The 12,129-nt window shown below is 40.6% G+C and overlaps 1 protein-coding gene and 1 pseudogene across 4 annotated transcripts in view; one reads left to right on the top strand and one right to left on the bottom strand.

The window, feature by feature from the left end:
- The window catches only part of RCAN2 (regulator of calcineurin 2), a 287,946-nt gene extending 284,674 nt beyond the window's left edge, over window positions 1–3,272 (top strand). For all 4 annotated transcript variants that reach the window (XM_017505130.2, XM_017505132.2, XM_017505129.2 and 1 more), the window contains one exon: window positions 713–3,272. In XM_017505130.2, coding sequence (XP_017360619.1) covers window positions 713–873 — 161 coding nt within the window. In that variant the 3' untranslated portion in view covers window positions 874–3,272. The remainder of the gene's footprint in view (window positions 1–712) is intronic.
- Window positions 3,273–5,782: 2,510 nt separating this feature from the next.
- On the bottom strand, window positions 5,783–5,901 carry LOC119467811 (annotated as a pseudogene).
- Between the last annotated feature and the right edge of the window lie 6,228 nt (window positions 5,902–12,129).

Raw genomic sequence — 12,129 nt, 5'->3', positions numbered from 1 at the left:
CTGTGAAATATTTGCTGCCCCGTACCTAGGAAAGCCTTTACTCCATATAGCATGATGTCGAGGGCAAGGTTGCCCAATAAAGACTTCTCTGAATCTTAACCAAATAAACACATTTTCAGCAGGGTATGGCTGTGTTTGTTTGCTAGGATTGCCGTAACAAAGTGCCACTAACCGCCGGGTGCGGTGGCTCACACCTGTAATCCCAGCACTTTGAGAGGCCAAGGCAGGCGGATCACCCGAGATCAAAAGTTCAGGTCCAGCCTGGCCAACATGGTGAAACCCCGTCTCTACTAAAAATACAAAAATTAGATGGGCATGATGGTGTGTGCCTGTAATCCCAGCTACTGGGGAGGCTGAGGCCTGAGAATCACTTGAACATGGGAGGGAGAGATTGCATGAGATCACGTCACTGCACTCCAGCCTGGGCAACAGAGCAACAATCTGTCTCAAAAAAAAAAAAAAAATGCCACAAATAGAGTGGATTTTACTGCAAAAATTTACTGGCTCACCATTCTGGAAGTTAGAAGTTCAAATTAAGGTGTACACATGGCAATGCTCTCTCTGAAGGCATCAGGGAAGGATCTGTTACTGGCATCCCCTAGCCTTCCTGAGACCCTATAAAATGCTCCTCTCATTTTCCAAGCAGACCCTGCCCCAGTATCTCTTTTGAAATCCCTCCCTTTTTCTCACTTGCATTATTCTTGCTTTTCAGGAGAGAAGTATGAGCTCCATGCAGGGACTGAGTCCACCCCAAGTGTCGTCGTGCACGTGTGCGACAGTGACATAGAGGACGAAGAGGACCCAAAGACTTCCCCAAAGCCAAAAATCATCCAGACTCGGCGTCCTGGCCTGCCACCCTCCGTGTCCAACTGAGCTGCCTGCTCTGCCTCGACGATAATAGCCGTCTCCTCTTTATCATGCTTTTTCCCCTGTTGTTTGTCAAAAAAAAAAAATTGCCTTTAAATTCCTGGGTGTTTGGTTGTTTGAGATTTCTTCCTTGTTATCAAGCCTCTCGGACAAAAGGGCTAGGAAAAGGTGATATGTCTCCTGATCATATCATACCCATTAAGTATAACCCATTATTTAGAAGGTTCTAGGGAAAAAAGTAGTATTTTTCTTATTAACCAATCAGCACAGCCTGTATCTTTGTTCTCTCATGTTGATCCAAACCAGAGACATCAGTAACAAATAGCACCTGTGTTGTTTGTGAGCTGTTTCAGTCCCAGTCCTGACATGTGTGCGTTGTTGTTTCCTGGCCACTTAAATAGGACCATATGTAAACTTGACTTTGACTGCATGAGATATCCCTATCTGGTCTCACTCAGTCCTCTGCATCCCAACATTCCCAGGACATGCATGATCACCAGCATTTATTTTCATGATTTGAAGATATCCTATAACTCACAGATTGTCAGCAGCCAGCCATGTCCTATCTAGATTAGGAAAATTATCAGCATATTCCAGCTCAACCAGTCTGGGTATATTCACTATTGTGAGTCAATACACCATAGCTCTGTTGAAACTCCCGGAGGCAAAATTGAGCTTGGCCCCAAAGATATTCCTCAATAGATTTTGAACACCGCTCCCCTGTAGAACTTTCCCAGCCTCACTGGGGAGGCTTGTCCAGGGTGATAGAGACCGATTTCAGACGAACCTATTTATTACAAAAGTTTCATGGTGTCTGAATGATTGTTTTCTCTCTTTGTATATTTGTACAAATGTTTCAGCTGTGCTTTTAAAATCTGGATTTTTTTAATTTAGTGATTGTTCAACCTTTAGCTGCTTCAAAACATAATGTGCATTGCTTATGAATGCCTTCATATACTAATACAGATACTCTGATAATATTACACTCTAGTATGGATAACGCTGAATTTTGAAAGGACACAAAATATCTAATGCCAATATATACATGATTAGCCAACATCTTTGCTATCAAGACCACTTGTTTTTAAATAAAGATGCAAGTGTCAGTTGTAGGTGATTGGGATGAAGCTAAAACTCCAGAATGCAGCAGCAGCATCTGAGCATGTTAAAATGGGGAAGTATAATAGATACATGTATGCAAGTCCTACTCACGCAATGCCCGTGTGCTCAGACAAGTTACTTGTTTTTGTTACGTGTAATTTTTCTATTTCTCTAGCCCAAAGTGCATTACAGAAGATACACCTATAGAACCATTACTTTCTGCTATATGTGCCAGGCCTCATCTACTCCTGTACATTAATGAATTACTTTAGATGCAAATGCAGATTACAGTGGAGTGGGGAATTACTTTCATTACCCAAGCCTCAGAAAAACGCAGAAGAACAATAACACAGCCAACAGATTGAGGGATTGTTGTGGTTTTTGACTAAGGTGTATGTTAGTTTCATCAGAGACTTAAAACATAGACTGATCACTCAGAAATTAAAGTCCGTTTTACTGTGAATATAGCAATATAGTACTGGACACAGTACAGGTGAAACTGAGGAGAGCATTGCTTGTAAAATCCTGAGTTTCCATAGGGAAAATGAAAACTCCTTTTAAAAATAAAATCTGAGGAGTGTACAATAAGCATATGCTTTGACTTTCCTTTGCTGTGGAGGATTTTGGTTTTTCATTGATGATGAAAGACTACAGACTTAATAGTGGAGAAATGGTGTCCTCTAGTGGAAGAAATAGTAGGCTCAGCTCTTCAGATGCAGAGCACTGTAGTAGCCAGCCTTTCCCAGCTGACTCTTCTCAGCCATCTGTGGGGTCATTTGACATTTTAAGCTACCCTGAATTTCCAGAATGCAGGTTATAAAAAAAATCTAGGTGAGAGAAAATGTTTGAAAATGATTTTTAAAAAGACATGTCTGACATTTTTAACAACTTAGTAAAAGTTGAAATGACCATTTTGTGTAGTCATAAAAGAAACGCAATGAAGTGTATGACCTCTGTAGTTAGTAAAACTTATTGCCCTGTGTCAATGTTAACCTGTTTCAGATCAAGTAATTCTTTCACTATGTTGGGTTTGGGGCGGGGCAAAAAGAGGGGCTTTCCTTAGGAGAACGATAAGAAATGGAAAGGCTCCTTGAAGTGTTACAGTGGAACCTCCTAGCACTGTGAAAGTCAGAATCGCCTCAGCATTTCCATGACGCACATTATGCAAACCTCTTTAGCACTATTTTCAGCTTGAAAAGTTTAACAATGAAGGGGGAGGGGAAAATTTCCACCAACTGAATCATTTGTGCACGTGTATAGCTCAACGAGCTTAAACTTCAAATATATCTGGTGAATGACTCTTTGTCCATGTGGTGTAATTTCTGTGTTGTTGAACTGAGTTGAGTATTCTTAAGGGGTAATTGTGGAGGACTGCTTTTCAACCTAGAGTTTTTCTAAGAAGTCCCCAACATATGGGGTTAACCCATACACCTAGGTTCTTCCTGAAAGTGGGGGAAGATGGTTGGCAGCCATCTCTTGAGGGAAGGGGGATTTGAGCAGAGCCTGAAAGGCTGGGTTGGCCTTTGATGAGAGGAACTGGGAGAGCTCCCTGTATTACTTCTGTGTTTCAACATTTTGGCTCTAAAAGCTATTTCAAGTGTACTAAGAAACTCTTTTAATGTCTTCCCACTCTATTCTCTTGTTAAAAACACGATAAGAGACCTGGGTTGGCAAAAAAATTATTATTCAGGAAAAAGCACTATCATAATCTAAATGATTGATACATTAAATTTCATTAAAATAAATAGCTTCTGTTCATCAGATGGCTATTAGGAGAATGAAAAGGAACAGCATCATACTGGAAAAGGGTATTTGAGATATATGTAGTTGTCAAATAAATTATATCCAAATTTTTTTAAACCCTACAAATCATTAAGGAACACATAGACAATCCATTGCCTTTATCATCAATATAATTTCAAAGGCACTTCACACATACAGGCAATTCACACACACGCGCGCACACACACACACACAGACATACACAAAATGCCCAGATGATCCATTAACATTCAAAAGATGCTCAACTTCATTGCTTATCAGACAAAAGCAAATGACAATCTCAGAGATACTCCACAGAGCTATCGGAATAACTAAAATTAAGTCTGGGGAAAAGTTAAGTCCTGGTAAGGATATGAAGGAAGAGGAACTGTCATGCACCCCTGATGGAGTGTCACCTGGTACTGCCACTTCACAGCACTGTTCTGCTAAAGCTAACCTGCCTCTCTGGGAGCAATTCCACTCCAGGGTATGCACGTGGCAGATAAGAATGCTCACATCTATCAGAATACTTCTACAATAATGTCCCTAGCAAAGTTGTTTGTCATAGCCATCAACTGGACACAACCCAAATGTCCTTCAACTGTAGAATAAACTGTGCTATCCTCACACAAAGGAATGTTACAAAGCAGTAAGACACATAAACTAGTGGTACATATAGGAACGTAAATGGATCTAAAAATCATATTTTGAGCCAAAGAGAAAAACTAGACATGAAATACATAATGCATGGCTCCTTTTAGCAAGCTAAGGAACAGTCGAAAGTGGCCAATATGAATAGAAAGTGATAATAGTGGGTGTTATGAAAAAAACTTAGGACTGTAAGGTCCCCTATCCCTACCCCCAAACTAAGAAGGTGCTAAGAGTCCAAAGAATGACTCAGATAAGTCCAATGTGAGGAGCAGATGAGTTTATTAGGACTTACATACAGGTCACTTCTGGATGGTGGCAAGATAGCTCTAGAGACCTGTTCTGCCTTCCATGCCTAAACTGCTTTCAAGCTAATTTTCTGGCTCTTTGCCTACTGTGTTTGAGCAGTGAGACTGTTTTTGTTGGTAGGTCCTCAGATACTCTCCAAGATATTTGGGTTCTCAGGGACACCTGTTCCTCAGCTCTGCACCAGGGTCTTGGCTCACTGCCTGGCCTTCCAAGTTCAGGCAGCAGACTTACACCCTTCAGTAACCTGGTGGGGGACCTGTCACACTACGGTGGCCACCTTTGGAAGGTACTGACTGAGAGAAACCCTCTCATGTGGAAGCCTTCCGGGGTGCCATAAATATTCTACATCTCGATCTGAATCTCCATATGGATGTATACACATGTAAAATTTATTAAAATATGTGTCATATACTACAGTCAGTTCTACCTTAACTAAAACAAAAGCTGTTCTCCCTGAGAACAGAGAAGGAATCTTTAGTTGTGACGGGGTTTAGAATGTCCTCATACTAAAACGTAAGTCTCCCGTCTTATGTCTGTGAGATATTTCCATATATTCAAAGGCTTCATTTAAAATCTGTAAATTAGTATGCCTTTTTAAAAGAGAGAGCACAGGACTTAGGCGTCGGGTGAAACACTGTTCATTCAAGTAGCAAACTGTGTGCCTGACACTGGGTTTTCCGTGGTGAACAAGGTAGCTTTTGTCTCTGCCATTTCAGGGAGTGGAGTCCAGCATGGAAAAGAGATAAGAAATAAGCATACAATGGCCACAGATTCTCATAGGTGAGTACAGAGAAGAAAACCAAAAGTACCCTATGAGAATAGAGAATAAAAGTGGAGGATCATAGTCAGGGAAGGGCCGTCTAAAGAGGTGACATTTAAGGTGACCTGGAGGCACTGGTTACAGAAGTGCTGCTAGAAAAGCATTCCAGGCAACAGGGCTTGAAGGCCATGACTCTGGAAAGGCCTCCTCTCATCGCTAGGCAGAACCTATTATTAAGAGATCAGGCTAGGGGGCTTGAGGTTCATTTTAAGGGTTTTCAACAAGGGAATTGTATGACCCAATTTATCTGGTAAATCCTTTTTTTTTTTTTTTTTAAACCTACAGCACTCGGTATTCCCAGGCAGTCTCCCATCCAAGTACTAACCAGGCCCGACCCTGCTTAGCTTTCAAGATCAGATGAGATCGGACGCATTCAGGGTGGTATGACCGTAGACTGCCTGGCAAATCCTAACACAAACAAGAAGTTTCCTAACACAAAGCCACTGCCCCAAAATGTCCAGATACTCTGTAGCGTCAGGGCTTGACCCCTCTTACCCATTTATAGCTTTCAGTAGCTTCATGCTCCTCACTGAAATCTTATGTATTAACACCAAATGAATTCTCAGTATCCAACATCAATATGTAGTGTCTTGTTGTGGTTCTGAAGTGTTTTTTTTTTTCCCCCTCCCCGCATCATTTAGAAAGCCTCAGTACAGAAAGGTGGGGAACAGAGCAGGTGATAAAGAATGATGTCAGTGATTCAGGGAAACATTCATTTAGCTGCTGGTACAGAGTGTCCCTGCCAGAAGCCACCATGCTGAGCGTCATTGAACATTTGGCAGCATTTCGCCTTAAATTTATGCAAAGAGAAAGGGAAAATTTCAAGCAAAAAAGTTTTCTGTCAAGCTCATTCATCTGCACCTTTCAAAGAAAGTCTGGGGGAATGTTATTGGAATTGATTCATGAGCTTTTTATGTCTCTAAAAGGAAGCCATGTTTAAGGTTAGTCGTGTGTATGTGTACGCAAGCACATTTGGCATAGGGTGGAAATAGGAAACCCAAAATAGGCAGAAATGGATGAAACACTTTGTGCTAAAAATTTCACTCACAGTAGTTCCTTGGTTCTTTCGTGTTATTTTCCATTCTTACCTAATAATTGAGTTAGAAAACTTTTAGGGTTGGGCAGGACTACGGGGCCTCCTTGATCAGTTGCCATCATCAGGAAAATCATTACTGTTCCCTAAGCAGTCTTTGGAGTTGTCAGTGGGGTATTTTATCCTTAAAACAAGATTTATAGTTTCCCTACAAAGCTGCCAAGTTCAACACCTTGAGAATCCATCAGATGTGCTGTTGTGGATGCTGTAGTGAGTCCCAGCTCCCCACTTCGGATGGAATAGCCAGGCATTGCATTCAGCTAGGGAGATGCTCCACACCCAGGTCTCACCCTCCTGGGGAAAGACTGCATCCAGTGACTAATCAAGGAAGGCCTTCCCTTGGACCACTCCAGCTCCAGAGCTATCCCTGTGCCATAGGCTGAGGCTGGTATCTTAGTTCAACTCTGCTCTAACCTACTGCCTTTATCCCCAACAGGTGAGGACTCTAAAGTCTCCCAGTTTAATTTCCTGCATGTACATCTCCCTCTCAGAGCCTGGGTCCTGGAGAAACAAGTGTAACACATACATCATCCTCAATAGCCTTCTTTCATCACGTTGAGCACTCTGGAATTGTAAAACTCTTTTTCATCAATCATTGCTGTCTCATTCTTCATATGGATTGGTTATGCTAGGGGTTAGCAGCTTTTCCAAAAGCAGCATAGAAAAGTTCTTCATGCTTTCTTTGTGCTGTCCTGCTGAGTTTAGGTGGGGGATAGGTAGGGTAGACATGTAGGTAACTTGGCACAAAGTTCCTCAGTGGAGAAATGTTTCTCCCAACCATCCCTGTGGTGTGAGGAGGACAATGGATACCTGTTCGGCTATTGTCAGGGGACTTCATTAAAAACATAGGTCTATATCAGGGAGGGCAGAACCCAAATTCTGGCCCATGTGTCTCCTTAGCCCGTATCAAAAGATGTCACCACTTCCTGTCAACCTTGTGTATGAGAAAGGGATGGGGACTGTGTGTGTGACTTTAGACAAGTTACTAAAGTCCCTACAACTCAGTTTCCTCTCCTGTAAAATGGATGTAAAAATCTACCTTTATCATGAGGACTTAATAAGATAATAACAGTAACAATTATTATTGGACGGCTAGTTAGTGGCTACATTCACAAGTTTTACTGCCACAGGACCTGGGCTTAAACCTCAGCCCCATTGCTTAGTAAACTTGTGGTCTTGGACAAGCTTTTTTAACCTAAGTTTTGGTTTGCACGTGTATCAGATGTAAAGGTTGATAGTACCTGTCTCACAGAGTTCAGAGGGATTGAATGAGAAACAGCATCAAATGCTGGGTACATAGGAAGTCCTCTCCCAAAGCTCTTTATGCATCAGGCCTCACACTGAGCATCTGGAATTTATACCCTCAGTCTCCATGAAGGCACCTCCATTGTTCCCATTCTTCAGAAATAATAGTCAACATTTGAGTGCTTACACCGTGTCAAGAGCTCTTGTAATTTCTTTACACTCTAATTCTCTCCATGATCTTATGATAAAAGTACTGATACCCACATTTTACATGTGAGCCAACTAAAGGAAAGAAAAATTAAGTCCTTGATACTGAAAGTATATTCTAGGCACTGCAACATCTGCATCTGCATCCCCAGGGAGCTGGTTTAGAGACACAGAGTCTCAAGCGCCACCTCTGACCTACTGAAACAGAATCTGCCTTTTAACAACATTCTCCCTTGATTCCTAGTACTTTAAAGTTTAAGTACCCTTAAGATCAAGGGCCTAATATATCCCTGGCAGGGCTATGATTGCAGAGCACATACTTTTAACTGCCTCTGTGTATGAAATGCCCATCAAAAAACAAAAGTGCTCAAAGTATATAATTTTCCTTCCCCCAGCAATTCATTTCCTGAACTGCCTCCTCTGTTCCTGTCCACAGTTCATTCTTACCCACTGTGCTGGTCTTGCTGTTTTTAATAGAATTCCCAGGTATTGCTGCTATGCTCCAGGTTCTGATAAAGTTCTACCCAGAGTCATTCCAATGGTCTCTGTTAAAAGTGCTTCTAAATAAGCTGCAATGTGACTTCCAGAAAGGTAATTATCCCAGGAGCACACCAGTGTTCAGAGAAGCAGCCACTCCCAGCATTACTGGGAAGTAACAGGATGGTCTCAACAGGTATGAGTGCCAGAAGCTTCCATGTGTATAATCTTTCCCTGAGAATGAAGGCAATCAGGAGAAAAGAAGAGCTGAAAGGCTGAAAGAAAAAAAGGGGATAGGAAGTGAGTTTAATGTCATTATTTGAGCACCTGGATCAAACTATATCTGATGCTCATATCCCCTGGACTTTTCAGATGCATGCAGCAACAGATTTTCCTCTTCCGCAAACAAGCTTAAGTGGGGTTTTTTCACTCTTCACTAAGTGGCTGAATGAAAAATAAAGAAAATGTAATAGACATATATGTAAAGTCCTTTATTTAATTTTTTTTTTTAAACAAGGCCTCGCTCTGTCACTCAGGCTGGAATCCAGTGGTATGATCACAGCTCACTGAAGCCTCAACCTCCTAGGTCCAACGGATTCTCCCACTTCAGCCCCTCCAAGGCAGTTGGCACTACAGTGTGCACTGCCACACCCAGCCAAATTTTTGTATTTTATTTGTAAAGATGGGTCTGGCTATGTTTCCCAGGTTAGGTAACTCCAGGGCTCAAGTGATCCTCTTGCCTTTGCCTCTGAAAGTTCTGGGATTACAGGCATGAGCCACCATGCCTGGTCACTATTTGTTTTAAAAATGCAAATGCACAGGGAGAAAGAGAATGCTTTGGAGAAGAATATAATAGAAGGTTGAGAGCCTTAATCAGCAACTCAGTATGTGTAAATATGGGGGAAGGGCAAAATCTGCTGTCCATGAGTTTCTGTTTAAAATGGTAGATGAAGCACATATGTTTATCTCATCCCCAGAAATCTCCTGGAAATTACACAGAAGGTCATAAAATAAACATATATATATGTGTATATATATATGTATATGTATATATGTGTGTGTATATATATATGTGTATATATGTGTATATATATATGTATATATGTGTGTATATATATATACATATATATGTGTATATATATGTGTATATGTGTGTGTGTATATATATATATATATATATACACACACACACACACTCACACACATATAAAATAGCTATGGAACCCATGAGTGAATTCCAATTCCCAATTGCTACAGAGAGAATAAAATACATAGGAATACAACTAACAAGGGTTGTGAAGGAACTCTTCAAGGAGAACTACAAGCCGCTGCTCAAGGAAATAAGAGAGGACACACACAGATGGAAAAATATTCCATGTTCATGGTTAGGAAAAATCAATTTGTGAAAATGGCCATACTGCCCAAAGTGATTTATAGATTCAATGCTTTCCCCATCAAGCTACCATTGTCTTTCTTCACAGAATTGGATCAAACCACCTTAAATTTCATATGGAACTCAAAAAGAGCCCACATAGCCACATAGCCAAGACAATCCTAAAGAAAAAGAAAAAAAGCTGAGGCATCATACTACCTGACTTTGAACTATACTACAAGGCTACAGTAATCAAAACAGCATGGAATTAGTACCAAAACAGATATAAAGCAATGGAACAAAACAGAGGTCTCAGAAATAAAGCCACACATCTACAGCCATCTGATCTTTGACAAACCTGACAAAAACAAGCAATGGGGAAAGGATTCCCTATTTAATAAATGGTGATGGGAAAACTGGCTAGCTGTAAGTAGAAAGCTAAAACTGGATCAATTCCTTACACCTTATACAAAAATTAACTCTAGATAGATTAAAGATTTAACCGTGAGGCCTTAACACCATAAAAACCCTAGAAGAAAACCTAGGCAATACCACTCAGGACATAGGCATAGGCAAGGACTTCATGACTAAAACACCAAAAGCAATGGCAACAAAAGCCAAAATAATCAAATGAGATCTAATTAAACTAAAGAGCTTCTGCGCAGCAAAAGAAACTATCATTAGAGTAAACTGGCAACCAACAGAAGGGGAAAAAATTTTTGCAATCTACCCATCTGACAAAGGGCTAATATCCAGAATCTACAAAGAACTTAAACAAATTTCCAAAAAAACCCAAACAACCCCATCAAAACATGGGCCAAGGACATGAACAGACATTTCTCAAAAGAAGACATTTATGCAGCCAACAAACATATGAAAAAAAGCTCATCATCACTGGTCATTAGAGAAATGCAAATCAAAGCCACATCAAGATATCATTTCATGCCAGTTAGAATGACAATCATTAAAAAATCAGGAGACAACAGATGCTCGGAGGATGGCGAGAAATAAGAATGCTTTTACACTGTTGGTGGGAATGTAAATTAGTTCAACCATTGTGGAAGACAGTGTGGCGATTCCTCAAGGATCTAGAACTAGAAATACCATTTGACCCAGCAATCCCATCACTGGGTATATACCCAAAGGATTATAAATTATTCTAGTATATACCCAAAGGATTATATATCATTCTATTTTAAAGACACATGCACAAGTATGTTTATGACAGCACTGTTCACAATAGCAAAGACTTGGAACCAACCCAAATGCCCATCAGTGATACACTGGATAAAGAAAATGTAGCACATATACACCATGGAATACTATGCAGCCATAAAAAAGGGTGAGTTCATGTCCTTTGCAGGACATGGATAAAGCTGGAAACTATCATTCTCAGCAAACTGACACAAGAACAGAAAACCAAACACTGCATGTTCTCATTCATAAGTGGTATTGAACAATGAGAACACGTGGACACAGGAAGAGGAACAACACACACTGGGGCCTGTCGGTGGGAGGGGGCTAAGGGAAGGATATCAGGCTATGAGGGGACAGGAGAGGGATAGCACTAGGAGAAATACCTAATGTAGATGACAGGGTAATGAATGCAGCAAACTACCATGGCACTTGTATACCTATGTAACAAACCTGCACACTCTACACATGCATCCTGGAACTTAAAGTGTAATTACAAAAAAAAAAAAGACAAAGAGAAAATAAAGAAAAAAAATTGTTTAGAGGCTTTTCTCAAATATCTTATGGTCTTTGATTCTTTGCGTACATTTTAGTGGAAACACTGAAAATGTGATTGGATTGTGTGATTTTGAGTGGAGCTTGTTGACTATGAATTTCACTGTAAGTTGATCTAGATATGCAGTCTCACTGTGGGATGTTTATCTCTCTATGTTTATAGCTTTTCTTTTTGGCTAATCAGTTTATTCAGAAAGGAGTCATGCAATATCCTGCCTGGAGAGTTTAAGTCTAGTGACCAATATTCTAGGAGCTTAAAGAAAAGGGAGCCACCCAGTATGTAGAGTATCTTCAATACAATCTCATACCCACCTCAGCTGTAGCTGGCATCCCTGGTACCCAGTTCTTCCTAGTTTGGTCTTTCCAGGGAATCTGGCCTCTAGTCATCTTCTCAGGTGGAAAGGGTGTGGGAGGGTCATCTAGGATTCTAGTTGCCTATTATATGTTTCAAAGAATCTTTTTTTTTTTTTTTTTTTTTTT

This window comes from Cebus imitator, unplaced genomic scaffold, assembly GCF_001604975.1.
Source record: "Cebus imitator isolate Cc_AM_T3 unplaced genomic scaffold, Cebus_imitator-1.0 Scaffold334, whole genome shotgun sequence".
Classification (NCBI taxonomy): domain Eukaryota; kingdom Metazoa; phylum Chordata; class Mammalia; order Primates; family Cebidae; genus Cebus; species Cebus imitator.
Note: the sequence above shows the minus strand (reverse complement) of the source record. Positions and strands in the feature narration are given on the sequence as shown.